General features: G+C 43.1%; 1 protein-coding gene across 11 annotated transcripts; it reads right to left on the bottom strand.

Moving 5' to 3' along the window:
• Positions 1-1,368: 1,368 nt before the first annotated feature.
• depdc5 (DEP domain containing 5, GATOR1 subcomplex subunit) lies at positions 1,369-26,596 on the bottom strand. 11 transcript variants are annotated; one of them, XM_044024710.1, is made up of 43 exons: positions 26,339-26,596; positions 25,502-25,569; positions 25,325-25,412; positions 25,189-25,235; positions 24,986-25,071; positions 24,817-24,900; positions 24,687-24,736; positions 24,390-24,459; positions 24,040-24,118; positions 23,874-23,935; positions 23,723-23,792; positions 23,575-23,647; positions 23,396-23,499; positions 23,240-23,314; positions 21,606-21,740; positions 21,457-21,518; positions 20,355-20,428; positions 20,207-20,276; positions 20,087-20,123; positions 19,884-20,004; positions 19,583-19,806; positions 18,532-18,732; positions 18,305-18,440; positions 18,117-18,208; positions 17,990-18,049; positions 16,820-17,003; positions 15,671-15,831; positions 15,450-15,570; positions 14,887-15,054; positions 14,575-14,797; positions 14,130-14,266; positions 13,917-14,040; positions 13,569-13,631; positions 12,102-12,214; positions 11,255-11,332; positions 10,736-10,868; positions 9,820-9,919; positions 9,500-9,739; positions 6,817-6,986; positions 6,074-6,245; positions 5,894-5,954; positions 2,211-2,293; positions 1,369-2,126 (listed from the first exon to the last, which is right to left on the bottom strand). In XM_044024710.1, the coding sequence occupies exons 2-43, from the start codon at positions 25,557-25,559 to the stop codon at positions 1,831-1,833; spliced, it is 4,785 nt and encodes a 1,594-aa protein (XP_043880645.1). In that variant the 5' UTR covers positions 25,560-25,569; positions 26,339-26,596; the 3' UTR covers positions 1,369-1,830. The 11 variants fall into 11 exon arrangements, 10 of the variants coding, with proteins under 10 accessions (XP_043880645.1, XP_043880668.1, XP_043880661.1 ...); XM_044024733.1 differs by having other exon boundaries at positions 9,560-9,739; XM_044024726.1 differs by having other exon boundaries at positions 16,820-16,976.
• Between the last annotated feature and the right edge of the window lie 324 nt (positions 26,597-26,920).

The following is a 26,920-nucleotide window of genomic DNA, read 5'->3' as shown; positions in this document are numbered from 1 at the left end:
GCTGTTTTTTTAAAGAAAAAATCTTACATAATACAGTCCTACTTAGGAACGTCAAACTATCAATCAGGCTAACGCAGGAAGTTGGGCTTAGGCCACAGTAGTTTGAGCGTGTTTGGCCCCAATTAAAACATTATCTTAATTGAAACTATTTGAACCAGGTGGAGACACCGTAGCAACAAGTGACGCAAAATAATGCGTCAAAAGTAGTTAAAAATGTTGACAGGACAACTTAAAACAAGGTCGTTAGCGTGCAATGAAAAAAACGACTAGCGGTAATTAGCCTACATGGTCGCAGCTAGACGCAGGCTGGTAGGCGCTAGCGTTAGCCTAACTTAGCAAATGCTGGCTAACGCTGAATTTATGCCCCCACACACACAACAGTCATTCATAAACATAGCCGTTTATTATAACTAACAGACGCAAAACACAACTCCCCCCAATTGAGATTTCATACCTCAACAGACTCCACTCCGATCGCTATTCTATGTTTGAGAGAGAAAGAGTTCGCGTTTTTCTTTTCGTGTCGTTTTCCTGCTCATCTCTTCTTCTGTGGATGTTTGGCTAACCAGCTGAGAAGCCTCGCTATTGACGGCAACTCAGTCGGCGTAGACGGGTCGAGGGCAAAGCACTGCGAACTGAGGATCGTGGGCGTAAAGTGGCTTCGAGAATAGCAACGGGAACGCTTAGTGCACGTGAGAATGAGCACGCACACGGCTGACAAGGGGAAATAAATTGTTTTTAATTTCACGCGATACCTTAACTCAGAGGTCACAAACTTGTGGCGCGCGGCCCACAAATGGCCCCCCACTCGTTAATATACGGACCCTCAAGTGGCTATTTTGAAAAATATAATACATACGTGTATCACAATTTTAAATGTAGTACATTTCACATAGAATTATATACAATGAGCTTGTTCGGTGTTTTACTTACATTCTCGTCTATATATTATTTAGTTAATAACTGTAACAGGAACTGTTTTGAATGAAAAAATACATGTTTGACGTACAATATATCACCTTTAATGTAAATTATGTGTAAATGTTTTGTTTTTTATGTAAAGCATGTGGAGCTTTTTTTTTTTTTTTCATTTGCTGTGTGTCATTGTTTCTCTATGTTGACTGCATGTATGTGACTAAAGCAGGGTTTCCCAAAGACTGGGTCAGGACCCACAGATGGGAGATTTTTTTTGGGGTCCCAAATGTATATGTTTATGTTTCTTTAAAACACATGTAAATTATTTATTTTACTAATTCATTATGACGTGTGTTACAGACAAACTACATTATGCTCTTGTCACGTAAACACACTGATTGCATCCGTGTGGCTGAAGCAAAAATAGTGCTATAGAAAAGGTTAAAGGAGAGTAAAAGCCAAGTATAAAGTTTTATGTACAGTTTTTTTAATTATTATTGTAAACTTTACTCTTTTTAAATAACATTTCCATCAGCTCAGTGCGGCAAATTCTTCCTGATCGCTGTAACAAGTCATTTTAATGCTGTGTTCACACCGGACGCAACGCAAATTTGTCATGTCTGACGCTCGAGTTGAAATGTTTCCATGGCCAGTCAGTGCTGAGATTCTCCGAATGACGTCACATACTTGCCAGTGGGCCAGACTGGAAATGTGTGCAGAGAAGAAACCGGGGTCCCGTGCACAACACCACACAGCACCGCGAAACCACATAAAAAGAAATGCCCGTTAATTTTGTTTAAAATACGGGCAACTTGCAACGACACGACAAACCGCGTTCAGTGTTATGCGAATACAGCATATAAAGAAGTTTGTTAACACTGTTAGAGAGTTTGTCGTAGTATCCCGTGGCTGCCGTCAGGGGGCGCTGGTCATCTTCTCCTGGCAGCTGTCCCACAAGCTCAGCAGCCTGTTGTCTTTGTTGGAGCAGAAGTCGGTGAAGTCTCGGAGCAGACGGTCGGCCAGCCTCTCGTCACCCAGCACGCCCGTCCTCCACGCTTTGGTGAGCATGGTGTTGTACGCCCAGTAGTAGCCGATGCGCTCCTCGCTGCCGAATGGCCCGTGGCTGTTGGAGGTGGTGGAGTTCCGGCGCCGGCGCTGCTGCCCGCTCGAGTACTTCCTCCTGGAGTATGGCAGCTGCAGGAACACGGTGCCTGACAGAGAAACAACGCACTGTGTGTGAGTGTGTGAGTGAAGCCTTAGAGTGTGTTTTCATGTTGTAGTTTGATGTAACAAACCTGTGACGTGGATGTACTGAGGCTTGTTCTCAGAGGGGAAGTTGAAAGCTGAGGCCGAAAACTTGTCATGCACGAAGCCAAATCTGAAAGAAACAACATTTTTTATAATTAACTGAGAGTTTTCAAACACAAACACATTTAGATTAGATTATTTATAGTCATTGTACACAAATACAAGTAAGTACTAAAATGTAATAAAATAAGAATAAAAAATATAAACTAGTACCGCTTGTAGGACTCTGTCCTTTCATAGTTCTGTTTATGTTAAAGCTTTCCATTTTTTTTTTAATATACCAATCTTTTTATTAGTTTTTTCTTCTCCAGACAAAACAAGGTAATATACACAAGGCAGTATTAACATGACATATGCACGGTAAACTGGAGCTTATCAAGAAAGAAAGGAAAAGAAAACCCCAACAATAACCCCCATACCCTCCCAATGCCCACCCTCCAACTTCCTGACAAGGTTATGGTGAAGTTACCACTGAATGGTGGTTAGTGCAGGTACAACATGACATACACATACATGGGAGATCTCACTCTATTGTTCAACTCCGCATCGTCGGGGGTGATGGTAAGCTTGTCGCTAATCAGGGCTAACAGAGGGTCCCAGGTCCTCCGAAAGGATGTCACAGATCCCATTTGTGAGGATCTCAACTTCTCTAGCTGTAGACAGCGTTAAACTTCCTGTAACCATCTATTATGAGTTGGGGGGGAAGCCAGAGCGGTGGAGGCAATGACACGCTTTGCAGTACCAGACAAGTTTTCAGTTGGTGGTAGACCAAGGGCAGTGAGGGGGTTCATGTCAAATCATGTCAAGGGTATGTTCAAGAGTCTTAAATATAGCTGACCAGAAGTTAAACAGTCTTGAACACAACCAGAGCATGTATGAATGGTCAGCTGGAGACTGTTTGCAATGGTTACAAGCATCGCTGTGATCAGAATATATTCTAGCCAATTTAGCATTGGTATAGTGGGCTCTATGGAGCACTTTACATTGTAAAAAGCCATGTCTGGCACATACAGTATGGATGAGGAGTGGATGAGTTTTAAAACGCTTCTCCACTGGTCATCATCTATGCCCACCCCTAATTCTTGCTCCCACAGACCCTTAGGTGATGCTGTGGGGACCGGACACAAGAGGCCGATTCTGTTATAGATGGTGGAAATCAGTCCTTTCTGATCAGCATCAAGGAAGAGAAATTGGTCAATTTCCGCTTCAGGAGGGTGATTCGGAAAGTGTGGAAACTGCTTTTGGATGAAGTGTCTTACTTGGAGTAACCTAAAAAAGTGGCTATTGGGCAAATTGTACTTAGCTGACAAGCTCTCTTACAAGTCGTTAAGTGTTTTGAGGCCTTTGTTCGACCATGTATGGGGCAGCATACATAAATTTAATCTAGGATATAAAATTAGGATCAAAGCCAAATTTCTCTATGGCAAAAAAACAAATAGCCCCACTCCACCCTATCGAAGGCTTTTTCTGCGTCGAGTGCCACTACAATTTCTGGAGTGTCTGACGCATGTGTAAAGATGATGTTAAACAGCCCTCTGGTGTTAAAAAATGGATGTCTCCCTGACATAAATCCTGTCTGGCCAAATGAAATTATGGATGACATCACCTTCTGGAGGTGGAGGGAAAGAATCTTCGTCAGAATCTTATAATCAACATTCAAAAGTGAGACTGGTCTGTAGCTGCCAGAAAAAGTGGGATCTCTGTCCTCCTTTAGAAGTAGTGAAATTGATGCCTCTGACAGAGTTACTGGCAGTCGGCCTTCCTTAAAGGGGACATATTATGCAAAATCAACTTTTTTTTAACATTTTAATATGGACTCTGGAGGCCCTACCAGTCGCCAAAGTGTAAAAAACGAAGACTCAGTCATGTTTTTGTGGTCCCCCTTAGTGTAAGTATAGGAGATAAAACACGCAATGCAGCATGCGCATTTCACCGCAAATGTTACCACCCCACCAGGAAGTTTACTTCGAGAGCTCCACCTTAGCTCCACCTTGTCCCTATAAAATGCCAGAGTGCAGGCGAGGGAGGAAGAGCAGTATTATGTCAACGCGGAGGGACAAGTGTGCTGTTTGTGGCTGCACAGTGGAGCACAGTGTTTTACACAAACTTCCAGCTTCAGAGGATTTGTGTGTCCAGTGGATACATTTTATATATGGAGCTAGTGTGCTGGATAAAGTCAGCAAACATGTGTTTGTGTGTTCGCACCACTTCGCATCAGACTGCGGTCAGCGGTCGCCGTATTTAGTCAGCGACCGTATTTCTCCGGCATACAAACACACACATTTTTAAGAAAAGGTCAAATAGAGCTCATAACTGACCATTCTGACACATCCTGTTGCAGTCTACATACTACAACTTCTTTCGTAGCTTCCTCTTGTTCAGTGTCGGACTCTGGTTCCAACATATATGATTGAACCGCAATGTTTCCTCCACCAGCCATGTTCCTCCCACAGTTCACGTTCAACTGTTGTCATGGTAGCGTGAGCGTGCCGGTGTCGACACACCCCCTAGAAGAAGTGGGTGTGTGTTTGCCTGTGTCTCATTTGCATGTAAAGGGACCAGGCACAAAAGCGAGTGTTCTGAAAAGTGCTGTTTTGGTAGGGTTATTGAACTGCTATGGTGCTTCATCCTTATGGTATTTTGACCAAAGCATGTCACAGACATGTTCATTAGGACATCAGGGAACTAGTTTAACTTGGAGAAATAGGGTATAATATGTCCCCTTTAAAGGAATAAAGCTTTACATTTTAACGTCAAATTTGTCGGAGCGTTGAGGCCACGCCTTTTGATGTAGAGAAAATCCTTTGATAATTTTTAATCATTAACCTGTCTAGAACACGTGGATCGAGTTTGGCACGGCTAGCTCAAACGTGCTAGGAGTTGTTTTTTCAGATGCATAGACTAGCCATTTTTGTTTTTCCAAAATGGCCGCCCTCTGGGTGGGCGGAGCTAATGGAAGCATATTAGACATTTGTTTGGAATCATGAGAGAAAATGTACCAAGTTTGGGTTAAAATCCGAACAACTATGTGCGACGATAGAAAAAATCTATAAAACCACTTTATCCACTTTGACCACTTTATCTCAAAAATTCCCCAAAAATTTCTCGAGAAAATTAGGAGTAATCTCGACAGCCTCACCAAATTTCGCACATTTGTGCTCAGGCCCTAATAATAAACAGGGTATTTACATGAGGACAATACAACAAACGTGGCATATACATGAGGAAAAAGCAGCAGAATCTCATCTTCAGTGGGAACCAAAGCAGCTAAACGTGGCTGTTAATTGTGTTGCTGTATAACACAAACAATTTTGTAAGAAATATTCTTCTCCCATAACGAAGAAAAAAACAACAGGCCACAACATGACTCAGCTAAAATTCTGTTGCTGACTTTTATTTACATTTATTGCAGCCTGTGCATAGTGAAGCATGCGATATATAGGATTTCTGGGTTATATATTGGATTTTACAATTTTTATCCAATCCAATGATTTTGATATTGGGCCAAAACTGAGTATTGCATTGGCTCATCCCCAGTTGTTGCTTCATAAGTTAAAAGGTCTAAAGTTACTGAATTAAATGTATCGGACTGATATCTGATACTGAAACAGGTCTGGGTTCAGATAAGATACCACCTTGGTCTAGGGCTACAGACAATAAAGTTCCTGACCTGTAGAGTATGGCCTCCTGAAAGAGCTGCATCCTGTCCCAGTACGTCTCCGGTTCAAAACCTGTGTGACGCGTGAAAGCACACACACACACGCGCACACACACACACAGACACGTTAAATGAACTGCACACATCGCACGCGTGACATGAGCAGAGTCTTCAGTCCGGAGGTCGGTTCACCTTCAAACAGGTTGTCGCAGCCGTTCTTCAGCAGACACTGGACGTTCAGGGGGATGAAGAGATGAGCTCTCAGTGGGTCGCCGTACAGGTACGATGTCAGCGCGAACGGAACCTCCAGCACCGGCACCAACAGGAAGCCGCACGACGCTGCCTTCCTGTGCCAACCTTGAACCTGACGCACAACACAGCTCAGTGAACACCAGCAGTTTATCTGACAAATCTTTCCACGCTCAAACAAGCTACATAACAAGGTCAGATACTGTATGCCGATATATCGGTATGTATCGATTTTTCCCTGTGCCAAACTGCAGAGGTAACTAAATATCTTTAATTATTATAACCTTTATTTAAACTCCTTAAGCTCCTTAAATATATTGAGGAGCAACCTCATTTACAATACAGCTGAGACAAAATACAAAAGTAAAATGACAAAAATAATGAAAACAGAGAGGTCTAGCTAAAAACAGGAGCAGTTGAAAGTAAAATAAGATGCAATTATGGATTTAAATTGTCCTAATGATAAGTTTCAGATGGTTTTGCAGAGTGTTCCAGGTTGCAGGTGCACAGTAAAAAAACAGTGTGAGCCAGTTCTTTGAACGTGTATGATGTTTGAATTATTAGCTTTGTAAAACTCTAGTGGCTGTATGGTGCGTGTAAAGGGAAAGGGAAGATCTCATCATGAGGTGAACAGGTGAACACTGTGACATTTTTCTTCAGAAAAAGTTGCGAGTGAACAGCGTTACCATCTCAAACAGCACCGCCGCCGTCACAGCCATCCAGTGCAGCTTGATCTCAAAGGCAGAGTTCAGGGAGAAGTTTCCGTGGTAATAACAGCTGCACCACTCCGTGCGGTCACTGCGGTTGTTGACGTCCACATCCAGAGTGACTGTCTTCTGCTCCGGGACTGTAGCAGCTGCATGAGGGACGGAGGGAGACAACAGAGGAACACCAAAGGACACACAAAGGAAGCAAGAGAAGGAGACATGGATGGTGTGAAGAGCAGAGGTGGAAGAGACTCACTGTCAACACTGAGGTGGAATTATTAAAGAAAAAATGTTCAAAACCTTTTGATGTTTAGGGACCACACACACGAGAACGTGCTCGGGAGAATCCGCTGAAATTTCTCATTATTGTTTGGTTCCAGAGCGGTGAAATCTCAAAACTAATACGTTACTTTTGGAGGGGTAAAGGATGACTCTCTTTATTTTATACTCTCTTTATTCTCTTTAAAGAATCCCATTTCTCTCTTGCATTTGCCGTCACCATCGTCTTCTTGTGTTTGGAGATTGTTTGGTCTGTTCGCTTTATTTTAAATTGAATTTTCTTTTCTTAGAAAGAACGCCCTGGCTTGAGTAAAGGTTGTTTTTTTTTTGCTGGTGTATTTCTGTAACAGCTACAGTTACAGAGCAGCATTTAAAGTAATTTTTGGCGGAGGGGGTTCTGAGTGGAAACAATTTCTTGAAACAATGCTGTGTTTGTGAAACAATTTTTAAAAACAACAAAGAACAGGTAAAGTTTTGTTTCTGTGTGGAAAAGGCCTTAGTCAGACAGGACCTGCCACAGTACTGACAAAGGAACGAAAGGTTAATAATAGGTCAATTACAACATAATTTATGGGAATTCTATTCTCTTTCTCTTCTATAATAAGCCACTATTTTATTTTCTAACATAAATAATGTGTGAAGAGGAGAAACTCTTCACGTGCACGTCAATACCAGTCTGAATGAGGTCAAGACATAATAACAATAATAATAATAATGATGACTAGATAATGAGCTGTAAAAAGATGAATCAACTCAGTGTTACTGAGGAAACCACAGTATCTCCAGTGTCAGGTAGAGAAGAATGAAAGCGGAACAAATGTGCAGCGTTGTTAGAGAAGCTGATGCTGCTGCTGCTGCTGCTGCGACCAGTGAAGCTTGTTGAATGTTGAAGCAGTCATACGAGGAGCGAAGCAGAGACACAGTTCACAGCCCTGTGACACAGTGCTCTGTGTTGAAAGAGTTTGCAGGTGAGGACACGGCACGCCATCACTGCACGACCACAGCCACTAACACCACAGCATAAACACCAGCCACTGCTGCTGGATCTGATCCACAGTCGTTCCCTGTTTTTCACCGGAAGTCGGAATTTAGGCATGATGTCAGCCCTGTGGTGACCGTGTTTCAGGTGTAATATGTGTACGAGTGATAGTGTATGAATGAAAGTGAAACAAATAAAGTGCAAGTGCAATTAATAGTATAAACAGCAGTGTTTTTTTACTATTTATAGGTTTAAGAGGTTGCTTTGACTTTCCAAGTAGGAAATCCAACCTGAGGGGGCACTACAGTTGGGAATTCCCACCTAGGACCTCAGAAATTCCGACTTCCGACTACAACTGGAACGGACCGTAATCACACTGCATGCACTTGATTGGTCGGTGGGCGTGTAGAAATTTGATGACATCACAGCTACGTCTACAGACACTCTCTGCATACTCTACACAGGTCATGTGCCATCACGACCAGCTGAGCATCTACAGCAGATCTACAATCCAGTGCCATCACAGCTGAGTCCAGTATCAACGATAGCTATGACGCGTTACATGGCGATGGCGATGATCTAAGATGACGTCGTTGGAGAGTGTTTGGCACATTGTTTTGAATTTGTTGTGAAACTGTAACCACTTTATTTCTTACTCACTGAACTGCATTCAGCTTTCATGGCCCCTTAATGGATTTGGTCAGTGTTGTAAAGACAAAGAGGGCAAAGCATCTCATGTCTAAAGAACATCAACTAACGATAATTGTCTCGATTAACCGAGTACTCGCCTGGTCTGTAAAATGTCAGAAATGTTGAAGAATGTTAATGGGTTTACGGAACCTTGTTTTGTCCACAAACTGAAATTATATATAGTTGTTATAACTAGTTATAAATAGTTGAATAGTTCCCATAATCACTGTAGCCCTAGCTGATTGTGCTCTGGCTCCGTCTTTCTCGAAGAAAAACAACCTTTTACTCACTCATTAAAATATGTTTTGTTGAAGCCATTTCATCTCATTCAGACTAACAACCACTGTTGCAGTTCAGGACCTAAAATGGACATGACTCTCAGCACTGCAGTAATTATTCTACTCCTGAAAACATCCAGGCAGTTTTCTGGGACAAACTGAAAACAAGGTGCCTGAGGTAAATGGAGATGAAGCCTGAGAGTTCACCGGATGTGATGGTGGATGTTGGCTGCCATTTTGTGCCCAGCAGTGGAACGACCAAATACAATTTCTGCGTGTATTCATGGACAGCCAAGATCCTGAAAGCAAATGCTCTGTGCGACACATGTGGAGTAAATACTGGACCCAGACTGTGATGAGGACCGGTGTGTGATCTGCATCAGACTGGACTGGAGTGGTGTGGGGGGCTGAGGTGGGAGGATTGGGCTGGGTGTACCTAGCAGTGCGGCGGCCTGGCTGCGTCCTCCAAAGCTGCGGCTGAAGGAACTGTGCCTACTTGCGTAGGAGGCGGGCCGGCTGGGCAGCCGCGGCAGGAGGAAGGCCGGGAGGTCGCAGGGCTGCGGCTCCTCCGACACAAAAGCCACTTCGAACCACTTCCGCTGGAAAAGTGCAAAGTCCTCCAGCGCTGCGGGGGACCAACTTCCTGGTGCTGTGGAGGGGAGCTGAGACGTCGGACCTGCAGAGGACACAATACACAAGCTACCACTTTGCACATGTGTAAGATAAGAACCACTGTGTATTTTTTAACCAATTCACCATCTTTTTCTCCTCCTATGCTGTAGAAGTAGAAACCGTAGACAAACGTGCGCATTGCGTCTCCAGAGGCGTGTGACACCAAACCTTCATCCAGCAATTTCTGCACAAAGGAAACACAGAAAACAAGATTTGTTCTTAAGCCTATAAACATTCTTTATGTGAAGATGCAGAATCTGTATGGGGGCAGGAGTTTGGTGCTGCAAGTCTCCTGGTGTGTGTGTACAACCATATGCAGAGAGATGTTAACCCTTTACGAGACGTTTTTCCTTGAAGGGAAATACCATGAATGGTTCCTGGTCATATACAGTACGTATAAGAATATAAAAGAAAAACACAAATAAAGTGAACGTTATTTTAGAACCTTCTAGAACAGTGTTTTCCAATCCTGGTCCTCGGGGACCGCTGTCCTGCATGTTTTACTTGTTTTCCTGCTCTAACTCACCAGACTGATTTCACTAACTTATTTCGTTTTTGAGATATTACTGTCGATGCAGAAGAAGACCGAGACGTAGGACCATACTTTTCATACTTCTGGAAGTGCACAAATTTTGAGCTTCGCAGGCCTCCAATGATTGGTCAAATTTCATGGTAATGTAGTTTTGGTCTCCAGAAGTTACTAAATATGGTTCTTTGCCTGGTAAAGGGTTAATAGAGATTAGCCAAAAAACGTGTAAATTGTGGTAAAATAAATCCACTTGTAGATGTTGTCTCTTCATTTCTGTGTCTCTTGTTGGACTGAAAATGTCTTGGAGACTTGGAGTCTCAGGCGTCTGCTCTTTACAAAGGAAACGCCAAAAGATTGACCTTTACCCGCACAGGATAAAATAGCACACAACCATGAACCATGGTGAAAACAACGCTGTCAAACCCAAAGCCAGGCATTTACTACTTCTTTGCTCTCACAGACAGCTCCTACCTGCATAACATCCACAGCCATCCCCTGTGTAGCCACACCCTCCATATTGTTGACCAGCCAATGAACGGCCTCAGCACTGATGAAGCAGTTGAGCGGCAGACCTTTCTGCTCTGGGAGCAGCTGTACACCTGTCCTGTAATGCCCGAGAGCAAAGACACATTAAAAACCACCTGCACATGTCCAGTTTGAACGATTTCACAATGACCCGTCATTTGTTCGAGTAGATTCAAACACCCACTGCCTTCTCTGCTCCCCTAATACACCACAAACATTACAGTTTCCCCCCGGTTTTGGAGTGTGAGATATAGCAGAAAAGGTAAGTCCAGATCTGGCCAAGACCAAGGGGTTGTGAGAAGTTCCTGCAAAGAGAAGCAGCCCCAGCACTGAGCTTTGTGGCATCCCAGTGGAGTAAGTAAAGAATATGGATTTGAGTCCTGTGACACACTGGATAGCAGATAGTATTACACAGCTGCCTGTTAATGTAAAGACACAAAAATACACGCAAGAGATAAATCTCACGTGGGATGTTTGATGGCTTCCAGGATCTCCATGGGTGTTGAGGAGGACAGAGAGAGGGTTCCTGCTGCAGACTGGCCACTGTGAAGAAGAAGAAGCTGATAATTATGAATCTATTAAGAAACAATCAGCTATTGATGTACATTTGATGATGTATAATATATATAAACACATATATACATATATACACACACATATATATATATATATATATACACATATATACATACATGGCCTATGTATTTAGAGGCGAAGACAATGCTTTAATAAAGATGTTTTCCTTTCCTTTCCTATTTATAACCTCTTTTCATTTGGCTCCTACACTTTGGGACGTTTTCTAAAAATGCAATAAAAACTCAAATGTGTTAGTTGTGTTATTTCACTTGACATTTTCATCTTTGGCACTTAGATTCTGACCTGAGCTTTTCCCAAAAAAAAGCTTGTCCCACCACGGAGCAAGTTTTGAGCGAGTTTTTGGAACAGACATGAATGAACTGAAGACATGTACAGCCTCCACTTTACATATTGCAATTACAGTGACACAAATGTTGCTTGACAGTTTCTGGGCTCGATGTTCAAACATTCACAGGCAGTTTCTGCACAGATTCTCCTAATTATTATGTACTGTAGATTGTCAAATACCTAAATTCTTTGACAATCATTTCACAAAGTTTGGCACAAAGTGGTGAAGACTAAACCTTTGGTGAATGGTCCTGGGGCTTTAGAGGTTAGTAGAGGTTAGAGAAAATATTCATAAAATATTAAAATATGTCATATTCATATCCTAATTAAACTTTATCTTTACCTTCTAAAGTCAGTTTTGTATGCTAGTTTTTCAGTGAACGCTTACCTGGCATCTGTGCCGCTGCTGGCTGGAGTCTCTCCTGTAGGCTGCGCTGCTGCTCCACCTGTTGCTGCAGGCTGGACTCCCTTATCTGCAGCCTCGCTGGCTTCAGCAGGCAACTGCACAAACAGTATGTTTAAGTACTTAACTAAAGGTAAAAATGTAAATAAAAGTCAGCAAAATTTTATCTGAGTCATGTTTGGGCTGTTTAGTACAACAATATTTGATAAACAGTTGGAGAACTATGTCTTAGAAATGACTCAGCATAAATGTGTTAACAGCTTCACACGTTCATAAATGCTATAAAATGACAACACATGTCCACAGTCCACTGAATCTTCTTGTCCGGATCCGTGTCTTACACCTCTCACACACGTCAGACAAGTGACTGAAAACAGTCGTAAAAATATTCAAATTAAACTTTACTTTCTAAAGTCAGTGTAGGTTTACAGGATCTTTCCTTTGTTCTGTGACTGTGATGCCACCAGAGGTGAAGTGAGAAAATCACAAAAAAACACACAGTCATGACATCATGCATGCAAACATGATGAGTGAGCCTTTAAAAGTGACTCATCTAATCTAAGGGACAACTACTAAGAGTCTACTTGTGCATGTTAGTAACACCAGGATCACACTTCATGCGTGAGGATTTATCACTCGCCACAGGCGCACAAACAAGATTTTTCACTAGATGTTAAATGTGAGACTTTTTAAAAGCCTTTGTCATAAGGCCATTTTAGTCTATAAGGATTGAAACATCTGGATAAGACTAAATTGCTAATTAGCTAAATTGGACAGTCAAAAATGACCGTAAGTGTGAATGTCAGAGTGAATGGTAGTCTGTGTCTATGTGTGTCCCTGTGATGGACTGGCCAACTGTCCAGGGTGTGACCCTGCCTATCGTCCTATGTCAGCTGAGATTGGCACAGCTCCCCCCGCGACCCACCGGTGGGTGATAAAGCAGTAGATAATGGATGGGTGGTCATGTCGCCAAAAAAAGGTGATGTCTACAAAAGAGAAAACGAGTAAGAAGTTAAGAAGTGCAGGCCAGAGAAAAAGGGGAAGGCAAAAAATGTGCCTGTGTGCTTTAGGTATGGCCCTAAAGCACAGGGTTAGGGTTAGGGTTAGGTATGGCCCTAAAGCACACATTCCATCACCGACACAGACTATGTTGGAATAAAGGTGACAGTTATTGGATCTTTAAGAAATGAAAAATGACCAAATATCGATAAAACTATGGAGTTTCACACACTTGACACATGTGATTCTGGTGTTACAGCGACAGTGTTAGAGTCTACCTGCAGACACTACAGGACGAGCACGACAGAATCAGAGGGAGCACTTGCATGCTCATACTCTCATGCAGAGTTGAGTCAGAGGAGCTACAGCACAAGATGACACACACACACACACACACACACACACACACACATGCACCAAGCTTCAGCAATGCCCAGCAACCTCTGAACTGACCTGAGAGTGATAGATGTAGGTGGAGCGTGGACTACGTATAAAATCCAAAATAAAGGCAGTGTCCTGTCAGTATACACAAAGAACATACCCCAGGATCAAACACCCGAAGCCCAGGAACAGAGCAGAGGCATGAGGAACAGCGCAGATGATAGAGGAAGGGGAAAATAAAAAAAACAGTAAAAGCGTCACAGTGAAGAACCGGCAAACAAAAATCACTTAATCAAAGAAGCTGCTGCTGCTGCTGCTGCTGGATTCAGTAAACTCAAGATGTGCCTGCTAAAGCTGAATGAAAATGAACTGAAGAAGAAGAACCTCATTGCGATCCACACGTATTGAGGTGACGCTCACCTTTCGGGGACTGTCAATATTTGTTGGAGCTGTGGCAACAGTAGCAGGGTCACTGACGGCTGCTGAGGTCCTCATCTGCTGTTGCTGCTGCTGCTGTTGCTGTTGCTGGTGCTCCTCCAGTGTCCTGAGAGGAAGCAGAAAGAAACACAGTGAAGACTGAGGTTCAGGGCTCTGCTGCTAACAGGTTTTTCCTGTAGTCTCTGAGAAGCTCACTTCTGATTCTGCTCCATCTCCAGCAGAGCCGACAGAGCCGACGTGCCCTTCTTGCCTTGTGGCGGAGGTACAGGCTCAGAGAGATACGAAGGGAGAGGATTTGTTACCTGCAGTCCTTTCATTGGCGTGCCCTTTGGCTGAGGGAAAGTATGGAGAAGACATGTGTCAGATGGACTTTACTTGGATCTCTGAAAGTCTGGAGGTTCTCACAGAATAACAAGTAATAAAACACTAAAGTCTGAGTAAGGAGATGAAAATATCTCCTCAGACTTCGTCAACACACAGAAAAGTGTTGACATGGTGTGTTAGTAACCACCATGTCAAATCTGAATGAGTAAAGAACTTGAAAAATTTTGTTTCAAATCATGTAAAATTCAGCAACAATCTCCAAACGTCTCTGTTTGTATAGAACCGTAACGTCAACACTGATGTGAGGTGAGCTCACTCTGATGATCCTGTCGGAGCGATGGCGTCGCCGGATGCGGTTGAGACCTTCCAGAAAGCGGACGAAACCATCCAGTAGCACCCACTCACCGCTGCCGCCCACACCGGCACCTGCTCCCTCTCCGTAAACGTCCCAGTGACCCTCGCCGTCCGCCACACGCCGAGCTCCTCCGGCTGGCAGCAGCAGGAAACGAGTCCTCCAGAACTTGAGAGAGTCAATCAAACTGTGGGGAACAAATCAAGGCAATCAAGGCAAGTCACAATTATATGTCCTTTAAAGCACCATCAAGCACCACCAGCACCATTCCTTTACCTGAAGTCCTCAGAGCCAGCAGAGCAGATGTACTGGTCCAGGTAGTTCCACTTGTATTCCTCAAGTCTCTCGTGGCCAAACTCCACCCAGCAGGAAACAAACTGAGCATCACAGTGTGGAGGACACAGGCTGTAGCTGTACTGGATCTGAGCTGACTCATAAGGGTACCTGAAACACACCCCCCCACACACACACACACTCTATAAATATAGACTGAATGTAAAAATGGTCCAGAAAGTGAAGCACGTGGAATCAAGAGCTGGTCGAGAGGGTCAATTCCAAATATGGTTACATCTGGTGTCCAAACTCTTGCCAAAACACTAAATTGGAGGCTTCAAAACAGCAGCTCACAAACCAATGGGTGACATCACAGTGCGTTGATGCTCATCTATATTATACTACGTAAGAAACTGCCTCCAGACACCAACCTTTAAACCTTATTATTTGCTTTGTATGAGAATGATTCATTGTTGTTCATTTCTTTACAGAGTTGTGACAATGAAACGAAGGTGAGCAGAAAGTGAATTAAGATGACACTGTTAATAAGACTCGGGTGTACTCACTTTGGCAGATAGCGAGTCACAGTGATTATTTTGTCTTTGAGACAGACTTTATGGAAGGTGCGACCCATACTGAGCCAGTAGACTGTCTCCTCCTCTTCTGCCCGGCGTAGAGCGACCAGACCTGAAAACACACCAGCAGATGAATCGGTGAACCTGTACACATGAGTGATTTCAGTAAATATGCAACACGGTATGTAGAGAGACACTGTCGTTTGACTTACCTCTGGAGTAAAGAGGGCTGCTGCCAAGGGGCGTGGATACGGCAGGCTTTGGTTTCCTGTTACTGGGCTGGACAATAATCTGGTAACCCTGCATCAACCTCTGACAGATAAACTCCTCAAACACCTGAGAAGCACTCATCACTGGGCCTTCATCCTCTCGCCTGATGGAGATACACAAAATATGAAAATAATATATATATATATATATATATATATATATATATATATATATATATATATATATATATATATATATATATATATATATACATATACATATATATATACATATATATATATATATATATATATATATATATACACATATATATATATATATATACACATATATATATAATAATATATAATGTGTTAAAGTGATACACACAGGACTTAAGGCATAAGTGCTTTTTTAGCGCAACATTTTTTTATTGCGAGATTAACGTTCTTTTTGGCCTAGCAAACTTTGTAGTTTTTTTTCACATGCTGTTGCAACAACTAGTAACGTTAGAAAAACTACAACACCACACCGGATCTAGCTAGAGCGGAAACACAACAACAGGCACACTGCACACACTCGTTTGGGCTTGCGAGCCGGTCAAAGAGTAGTAGGCTAACATTATGTTTTGAGTGGATGGTGAGCACTGTGTGCTTCAGCGTCTCCAAGCGGGCTCTCCGTATCCAGTGGAGCCTGGATCATTTCTCGACGCACTCCCCACATCCAAGTAATGATGTATGCAGTGTTACCAACCAAGCTGGCAGACCACCAAACCGAAGTAAGGAGACCTCCGAAGACCGCTGGCTCCTTTAGCTCGGATTAGCTCATTGCGGCAACAACACATAGCACTGCAGGTTCATACACAGTCTCTTTTTTTATTGTGCGGCTCTCACAATAAGAGGAATAACTAAAAATATGCAGGGTGACATATTGTCTCAATAAAAAATCATTTGCACAAAGCAAGCCGATCCACTTTTCTATGATGATAAGAGCATTAAAATGAGAAAAAATACTGGGACAAAAAGAAATCAACAGACATTTAGAATAGATAAAAATGTGCAATTAATTGCGAGTTAACTATGACATTAATGCGATTAAATATTTGAATCGTTTGACGGCACTATTAAAAATATAGATTTTTAAAGGTCTACCTCTCCAGGTCACTGTGTGGCAGCAGGTCATAGCAGCCCTCAGTGTAGTCGTTCTGCAGCGCCTGCCGGTCAGGGAAGTAGTCAGTGGTGAGGGGCAGACAGGCCGGCGTGGTCAGAGACTTCCAGTCCACCCCAACCGTGCAGCAGAAGCTGGGCACTGTCGGGGGTGCAGACAGCAGCAGGGCTTCAGGAGCACCCACACCACACACACACAAACAAATCCCCACAGCAAAGACAAGTGCATGTACCAAGTGTGGAGTGGTACATGAGTGTGGGGGGCAGGGAAGCACAGTGGAGGGGGTAAAAGAAAGGAAAAGAGTAGAGTAGAGAGAGGATGGAAGGGAGGGAAGATGCAAACATGACAAAAAAAAGAAAGTAGAAGAGAGAGGGGGGAAAAAAACACAAGTGTTATTGTACTGGCCTCATCTTCCCCTGCTGGTGATTCCTGGGGAGGGGGGCGGGGGGGCTGTGGTTGTGCAGCGGTGATCAAACATGCAGATTGTGGCTCTGTGACAGTCAAGTCTGTGATCAGCATCACGGAAAAGCAAGTGGGAAGTGTTTCCTGAGCTCGACGACAGTGAGTGTGACTGAGATAATTCCATACATGCAAACACATTCACATGGTGAACAAAAAAAAAAAAAACCCAACTCAACATGCTGTGCAGAAGAAGAGAAGGCACATGTTTACAGGCAAATCAAGAGAGTGATATGTACTGCACACGCTGCCATGCAGGAGGAGACACACGTACCAGAAACAAGGTCAAAGTGGTCGTTAAATTATTACATAAAATGAATTAGGTGGATCTAAAAAGCCTGGTAAATATCTCATAATCTGAATAATTAAGTTACAGATCGACAGGAGGAGGCCCAGAGAAAGAAAGAGAGAGAAAAGATACAAGGACACAGAGGGAGAGGAAGAGGAGGTTGACTCCAGACCACATGATCTGTAAGAGTCTTTTATACCTGCCACCCTGAGAGACAGACATCTGCTGGAGTAACCTGCCTGCTGAAGCTGAATAAGCCCTCACAGGTGAGATTAAAGACACACCTCTAAAGGCTTATTATTAGTATTATTATTATTTACATCATGCATTAAGTGACGAAGGAAATCAGCCTAATCCTGATGTATGACACTGTCTGTGACTAATTGAATGGGCAAGGTGGACTCACTTGGATCTGATCCGATGAGGGAAACGTCTTCAAATGAGGAGCCATGGTTGGTCAGGGTTCCTGTGTACCAGACCAAAATTAAACAAAGAGCGGAAATCAAATAAAAGTGCTATTGTGTGTGTATCACCACTGTTGATGCTCCCTGGGCTTCCGGTGAACTCGTCCACTGCTCCGCCGATGTAAAGGCTGCTCTCTCCAGCTTGTCGAGAATTTGTTCGCCTTCAATAAAGACACGTGTGATAATAAGTATTCACATTACACTCAGTGTTTCAAGAATTAAGAGTATTTACGAGGGATGTGTTTGCTGCGCGGGACCTTCCAGTGGCCTCCTGATAAGCCAGCTCCAGTAGCTCAGCAGAGGTGTGGGCAGAGTCTCTCTGCTGGTTGCCCTGCAGCTCCGCCATGTTCTGTCTGGTCTGGTGATGGATCTGGATCGCCTCTCCAGACGGACCTGAAGATCAGCAGTGGAGCTTCAAAGAGTCAGTCACCTTTGAGCTACAGTATTGTACTGTTAGTAAACACAATGTATGTGTTCGTCTCACCAACAGGGAAGGTGTGCATCCAGCGCCGGCGGTTGGAGGTGAGCTTCATCGGCATCCTAGACGGAGTAAAAGGGTTTATCAGAGCCCTCTGCGGAGTGTAACCTCCGGGCCGGACGTGCAGCGTAGACTCGGCACTTCCCACGGTGAACCTGCCAGGGGCGCTGGAGTCACGCTGAGAGTCCATCATCTTCTCCAACAACTCTGAGACGACACAGCGTGAACTCAGTCTCAGCTACAGCAAATCAAATCAATCCATCACTCACAAACTAACCATGGCAGCCCGTGGCCAAGTGGAAAGGGAACTTGGCTTGTAGCCGGAGGGTCACCGGTAGGGCTGGGGTACCTCTGAGCAAGGTACCCAACCCCCATTGCTGCCCGGGCACTACCCAGAATAAGAGCCCACTGCTCCTAATTATAGGATGGGTCAAATGCAGAGAAATAATTTCCCTAAGGGGATTAATAAAGTTTAAAAAAAAAAAAATGAAACAACGCTGCTGCTGTGTGTCTATCACTTCATTTTGAGATTTCTCTTTGACAGAAAATGTCACGTGATTTAACAGCGAGAGAGAGAATTTGCACAGCTGCTTAAATCGTTTTTCATGTATTCAAATTTAGCCCAAGACACTAAAATGACTATAGTCGACACAGGTTTATGCAACAGCGCTGCCCACGTTACGTCTGAAAAATAGGCAACGAACATCTGTCTGAGATCACATGTGCAGTGTGAACACTCATGTAAAAAAAACGCAGCTGCAATGTGTACCAAGTGTTCTCTCTTCCAGGGTTAAGAATAGAAAACACACAAAAAAAGGGGAACGGAGAAAATGTGATCTCATCAGCCTCAGCCAAAATACACAGCGGGCGAGAGCAAGGGTTTATTTTTAGCCTTTTTATAATCCTGTCGTCAACCCTTTTACACAAAATAAAACTTTTACTTTGTAGTCCTTGTTTCTGAAGATAAACAGTTGCGCGATGGACATTTTAAGGGTCCATCTAGGTCGTTTTTATTTGAAAACTCTTTTTCACATATGGGTGTAGACCGAGTGCTCACCTCTGGTGCTGGTGTATCCCAGAGAACTGCTGACTTCATAATGAGGGGGAGCCATGCGAGGTATGAGCAGCATGTTGGACACAGGCCCCAGACTATCATCCGAGGCCAGGCTGCGCTGCTCTTCAGGACCACCAGAGAACACGGGAGGCGACGCTCCGATGCCTGCGCCGACTTCCACCGATCCCCAGCTCTTCCTTCCATTTATCTCTTTGTCCCGAACCATTCTGAAAGACACACAGTCAGTGACGCTCGACAGAGAATGAAGCTCCACAAACACACGGACAACTCTCTCCATCTGTACCTGAAGTTGGTGGTCCTCTGAATTCGTGAAGGACCAGGAAGTCTGAACACCTGAGCGTCATAGGCGTCGTAGTCCACCTGTATGGGCAAGCTGTTGTCAGAGTCCTTTGGAGCGCAGAGAGCTGAAAGAGGAAAAATGAAGACATGAATTAATGTGTCAAGACATTAAAAAAAAAAAAAAGACGTCAGAGAGACACAACTCACTGTGGTCTCTGCTGTTCTTGAATTTTTCTGCATGAATCTAGAAGTGATTCAAATTTAAATTAGATTATTAAAACAAACAAGAAAATCATTTTTTTGAAGTGCTGTAAAATGTGAATGTACCTTATGGCCAGCCAGTTTGATTCTGGGAGTGAAGGAGCTACAAGAGTTGAGACTTTTGGAAGTGTAGAAGCTGTGAGCATTGAAGAGAAATGTCAATAAATACCTTCATATACAGTTTGCAGTGGAGTGTGTCTGTGTGTTGTCTTGCCTGTGGTTGATCCAGTGAGGCAGATTATAGTCATCTCCCACACGAGAGTCTCCAGATATTGATCTGTTGTGCAGCTACGGAGAAAAAGACAAACAGAATTACTAACAAAACTAAATGTGATCGCAATAGGCTTCTGATATTAAAGCCCACATAGACCGGAAGCTCCAATTAACGCTGAATGCTTGTATCGCACATATGTTAGTTATGGAGGTCTACTTACATATATTAACTTGTTTTCATGGTTAAAAACCTCCTAATCGCTGCAAACGAGCCGATCAAAATATCTCCTCACTGATGCTCTCGTCAGCCGCGCTGTTTCAGACCAAAATCACACCCCCAGACAGTGGACTGCGTTGTGATTGGCCAGCCAACGAGAGCTTTCCCACTGTCCTGTGATTGGCCAGGTACCTGGAAGTGACGTTATTGGCAGGCCAGCTCAGATACACAGCTCCCCCTCTGGCACGGTGGATGCTCTGCATCTCAGCAGCTACAACAAGAGTAGTTCTTCTTCTTCTGCGGTTGAATGTACGCAACCAGATGTGCCCAGACTAGTGCCCACAGCAGGAGGCGCTACGGTGGTGAGGTTTTCTGATGACAACATCAACATACAGAAGTGCCGATCCGCTTTGCAGAGCCCAGGAAAACAATAAAACCCTATTTTCGCAGCAGTGGCTGAACTGTTTTGAAACACACAAACGCAGCGTTAATTGGAGCTTCCTATGTCGCCTTTAAAAATCCTGAAAACATGATGTTAATCTCCAACAATTAACATCACAACCCCTTCTGCCATATCTCATTCCAATGACTGTCAGACAGAGTCTGTTTCCTGGTTGTAGAGGAAGTACTCAACAATTCCGTGAACAAATCTTTTTAATCAACTGATTCTAATGATTCAGTTACAACGAAAACGACGGCTTTATAAGTCACACTTTTGTGTGTGTGTGTTACGTATAAAGCAACGACACAGCAGTTTCATGCAGCTGTGCTATGATGACTCCACCCACATTAAGAAGTTAATGGAAAACGAACCAAAACCCTGTAGAGTCGTGCCGTGCCAGTACTGAATAGTGGAAAAGTGCCATGAGTCTACACAAACGTTTACCTTGAACAGTGGTACTGCATGCAATGGCTGCTCCCCCATACACACCAAGTCTACTCCAATACCTGAGGAGGGAAAAGTACAAGTCACCGACATAGCTCATATTGAAACGCTCGTCCTTTAACACGGTGTGTTTGCATGGTCACACTCACCGTTGTCAATCATTCGCTGTTTGGTGAGGATCATCAGCAGGCGGTCCACTTCAAACACTCCCACCCCAGGCGTGATAACAACTGACATCTGTCCGGTGCGGTCAAAGTTTCGGTTGATGTAGTGCTTGTCAAATACTGTGGGAGACAGTATTGTTTTTTTTTTGTTTGGTTATCAGGTAAGATATTAAAGGAGAGGTCCACAATCTCTCATATCTGTCTAAAAGTGATTGTGGGATGAGAAAAAAACACATACTCTTCACAGGAAGAGAACACACAAACTCTACAACAAAAGGAACCTAACAATTGGTAACTAGCGTTTGTCACGTAAGGCTTGGACCGTACTTTCTGCCTCTGTGTGTCTGCAGAGGTCAGCTAGAGTCTCTACAAAGGTCATGCATGGAGACGAACACCGTTACATTTTGACACTTCACGTCAATCAAATTGGTGATGCAATTTTGTCTGGTTAATAGAGACAAAGAAGACGATGGTAACCACGGACGGTTGCTACCCACACAACTCTGCTCAGACAATATGAGGCAAACAAGTGGGGGTAAAACGCTAGACTGACACGGACCCTCATTTTTGGCATGAATGAGATGGAGGCCATGCAAAAATGTCTCCACAGACATGGAACCCTGGCCTAACTTAAAAAACCTGATAACAGTGGTTTAGAGCAGTGTTTACTGAATTTTCTACATGAGCACCCACCTTTTTTAAAGATGGCAGAACTATCACAACCTAAATCACAATATAACGCAAATGTATTGATTTAGAGCCATTTTTATAACACAAAATATCTTTCTGAATCAGTAAACCAATAACTTCCAAGACTAAAACTTCATTTTATATAGAACTAAACTGCTGGGGGATTTTCCTGTGGTACACGCACATTCACTCTCACACAGGATTTGATTATGACTTTTTATATGTCATTAACCTTGTCTCTTTCTCGCCCTAGTTTGTGTCTTTCCTTCCTTCCCTCTCTCTCTCTCTGTATTCTCATCATGCAGGTTGCAGGATCAAGATCCAGTTTCCGAGGCTACGCTCATCGTCACCATTATTATTATTTTGTAATTAAAAAGTCGATATCAGTAACTGTATAAACTTGTAACCTGATACAGTTGTTGTGTATCTGCTGCTGGTCTCCCTCTCTCTCTTCTGTCTCTCCCTCATCTCCCTCTTGTCCTTTCTCTCCCCCCATTTTCTGTCCCCCACCTCTCCACTGTCCCCCATTTTTCCTTTCACCCCAACCAGTCGAGGCAGATGACTGCACATCTCTGAGCCTGGTTCTGTCAGAGATTTCTTCCTGTTAAGAGGGAGTTTTTTCTCTCCACTGATGCCTAGTGCTTGCTCATTGTGTGAACTGTTGGGGTTCTCTGCTCTCTTTGATGTTGTCTATGTACAGTGCCTTGAGATAATGTATGTTATGATTTGGCGCTATACAAATAAAATTGAATTGAATTGAATTTTATGTATGTATGTTATTTATTACACATGGGGTTAGGGTTAGGGGTTAGGGTTACACATAAATCTTAACTAAAGGTTGGGAGAATAATGCTTATTAGTTTGGGGGCTTGTTTTTGGGAATCACTGGTTTATAAACCAGTCCTTTAGGATTCGGGTCGGATACGTACCGTTAAATGAAAGGTTAATGGCCTCCAGGTAGTTTCCTTGAGCAGCAGTTGAGTTATAACCCACAGGAAAACCATCTGACATGAGAAAAAAAACTCAGTATTTGAGCTGCAAAAAAAGACGTCTGATCCAAACAATGGACTTGACTCGCTCTCTACCTGCTTCTTTCAGTCGCACCAGGACAGGATACTGGATAAAAAGCTTCTTGATGGTGACAAGCAAAGACGTCCACTCATCTCGTCTCTCATTCTGAGCCACAACCCTGAACAGAAAACACGTTTTCTGCCTGTACTTCTGTTGAGCTCTAAGAAAAAAGAAACCATGTCAGAAAACCCACCTGTAGAAGTCTTCATAAAAACGCCCCTCGTGATCCTGCCTGATGGAGCTTCGTAGAACCTCAGGAAATTCATCTGTGGAAAACGGAAACTTACCTGAGTTTAACCTTGTTGCTGACACAGATGTAAGCATATAGACAGAAGACTCACCAATATTTTTAGCATTGTAGAACGTCCGTGAGAAGAGGACAACTGTCACCTCGTGGCTGCAGTTCTTCTCCTGTAGGAACATTAAACAATACTTTTGTTATCAACGCTAAATCATGAGGTCTATAAAAAGACAAAAAAAACCCTCACAAACCTTCCACTTAGCAAAGAGGTCAGAGAGGAACCCGTTTACCGCCTTCTCAAAGTAGAGATCACCTGAGACAGACACGTTTCAAGCAGAGCCGCAGGTCAACTACAGCAGAACCTTTATCTCAATCGTCAGAATTTCACCTGCTCACAGGAGTCGAGGAACAACTTACCATAGATGTCAAAGTCCCACATCTCACAGCTCATCTGGATGAAGATGTAGACCATTGCAGACGTGGATCTGAACACCACCTGTGTCATGGATCAGGGAGGGAGGGAGGGAGGGGAGGGAGGTAGGAGGTATGAGGTATGTAGGTACGTACATAAGTAGGTAGGTAAGTAAGTAGTAAGTAAGTAGGTTGCAGTAGGTATGCACATAGGTAGGTAGGTAGATAGATAGGAGGTAACCGGTAGGAAGGTAGAAGGTAGGTAAGTAAGTAAAAAAAAAATGAAATGAAATGAAAAATTAAACAATATAATAAGTCTCATCTGCTTCCAAACCATATCTTCATTCAAGACTCACTCTGGTGTCTTCACTGATGTAACCACAAGTCACTTTCTCTCCCTTCACCCAAAGTTCACTGGCCTGGGCTCTGGAGAAGTAAAAGTGTTGTTAGTTTCCCCCGTGTCTGACTGTCAATCATTTATTACCACTTTATCCTTCACATGACAGTCACAGAGGGCTGGAGCTAATATATAATAAATATAAGACCAGGTACATGCAGGAAAAGATACAGACACAAACAATTACTCACTCTCACAATTTAGAGTTTCCAATCGACCTAATTTTACAAAAAGGAATGAAGAGAATGTTCAGTACCTGATTCCTGCAAACTCCACTTTCTGTGTCACATACGCACACGTGGTAACCTGGAACACAGATGTCACACAGTTACAATCCTCCATGTGTCTTTGTGACACAGTCATACATGAACCTTGACACAACCTACCAGACTCTTCTTCAGCCTCCACATGTCTCCCCTGCCAATATACTGGTCTTTAAAGGTCAGCTCCACCAGGTCCAGTGTGACATCCTGCGCGGACACGACTGTGTGTTTAGTTGCTGTACAGGCGGTGACGAGAACTGCGCAGGTACAGTGGTATGACAGTGAAACGTACCTTTGGGTCCACAATGTTAATAATGACATCCTGATATGCACGAAGCTTGAAGGCCTGCGCTACAGTCTGGTCCACACTGATCGTCTCTGAATGGAAACACAATGTCCAATCTTTCACAAGGTATTTTTGACTATTTGACAAACTACAGCCTCGAAAGAGACCATCGTAATGAATGTACACAACCCAGACTTTTGGGGTTTTACCTTTCTGTAGATCCTCTTTCAGGCTCTTCACTTGCAGCAGGAGAGGACTGGGAATACCAAAGCAGACAATCACACATTATTGTCTCAGCACTGACTGAAACCCACCTGTTACAGTGTATACATGCGCAATGCTCACCTGTATTCATCTGTGGGGTGTGCTATCTCAATGATGTCCCGCAAACTGACTTGAGGGAAAACTTTTGGGTTCACCACTAGCTCGTCATCTGCTCAAAGGGAAAGAAGTTCTCAATTAAAATCTTTTGAAAAGAGAAAAATGTATGATAATTTCTTAAAATAACAAATTCTCACTGACCACTTCCACCAAAGCCCTTCTTGTGGAGAACAAGCTTGTACGATTTGTTGGTCTTCATGATGAAGCTCCTGAGAGACAAAGTCGGGTCTTTAATACACGCTGTGTACATATTTAGAAAGCTACATCGCAATGAATGCTTTATTTAATAGGGACAGCACATGCTTATGGACATCAGTAGTAAATACAAGTTGTAAAGAAAAATACATGAGGGATTATAGCAAGAATAGTAAGAAAAAGAAACAGTAAAAGTACACAAAATACTGTCTTTTTTTTAAAACATGAAACATATTCCACATTTTGTAAAATTTGTTTTCAAAAACGTAAATTTGTCACAAACTTTGTAAAAGTGTTTCACATTTTTAATAACGGTTTGCACTTCCAGGCTACCGTAATTCATTGACACTCTTGCAAACTTTTTTTGTGTGATTTTTCTACATTTTCTGACATTCTATGGACCAAACAAAAATTCAATAGTGAAAATAATCGTTAATTGCAGCTCTAAATTTAACAATTCACAGCAACTGCCTTACTGTGGGAGCTTATAGCATTATTTAATCTCATCTCATCCCTGTACAAGGCCCAACTTATTAACATTTGTCTAAATGTAATGTTATGTCGTTGTGTTAAGGTTTTTTTTTTTAAGTAGAAACAAGACTACTTTAACAATGTCAAGCTCCTGCTTTCTCAGGATGTGTCACCTCGTCTACTTGCTTTGTTAACATGTGTGCTGTACTGCATTAGTACAGGAAATGTTACAGATATAATCAAGTGAGCTTGTTTGTGAACAAGTGAACGGGTAAAACATGGACAGAGAGAGAAACAGAGACGAGTGAGTACCTGAGCAGCCTCTGCTCCACAACAACCCTATCTCCACCAGGGTGTTGACATTAGCGAGACTAACGTGTGTCAAACATGACAAAAGCTCTCCGCAAGTTCACTAACTTCACTACCACGAGCGACAACTAACCACACCACTTCATGCTCGTTTAAAAAAATGACACCTACGTAGTTGTACTCCGATTTTTTTAGCGTGGAAATATGAGGGCAGCTAGCGCGCTAACGCTAGCTCACACTGGACTGGGGCTACTTCCTCCAGCGCAGACGACGAAACGTGAGACGTGATTGGTTCGGGTCCGCTCTACGTGTCTATGGAGAAGCAAGAGGGCTCACTCCGCTCATTTTCCCACCAGCGATCCTAAAACTGAAGGATTAATTTAGAGCAGGGCAGTGGCGATGTTCCAAAAAATAAAAATAAATGCTACCATAGCGAAAATCGATAGCGGAATAGTTGAATATCACCTTAACAATATTTTTCAGGGCTGAAATATTTAATTGGTTAATCAGTTTGAGTGTTTCTAAGAAACTGAAAACAAGTTTTCTGATTTTTTTTTTTTTAGCTCACGGATATTTCTGGTTTCT

Source organism: Solea senegalensis, linkage group LG1 (genome assembly GCF_019176455.1).
Source record: "Solea senegalensis isolate Sse05_10M linkage group LG1, IFAPA_SoseM_1, whole genome shotgun sequence".
Lineage (NCBI taxonomy): Eukaryota > Metazoa > Chordata > Actinopteri > Pleuronectiformes > Soleidae > Solea > Solea senegalensis.
This window is presented reverse-complemented; position numbering and strand designations above follow the sequence as displayed.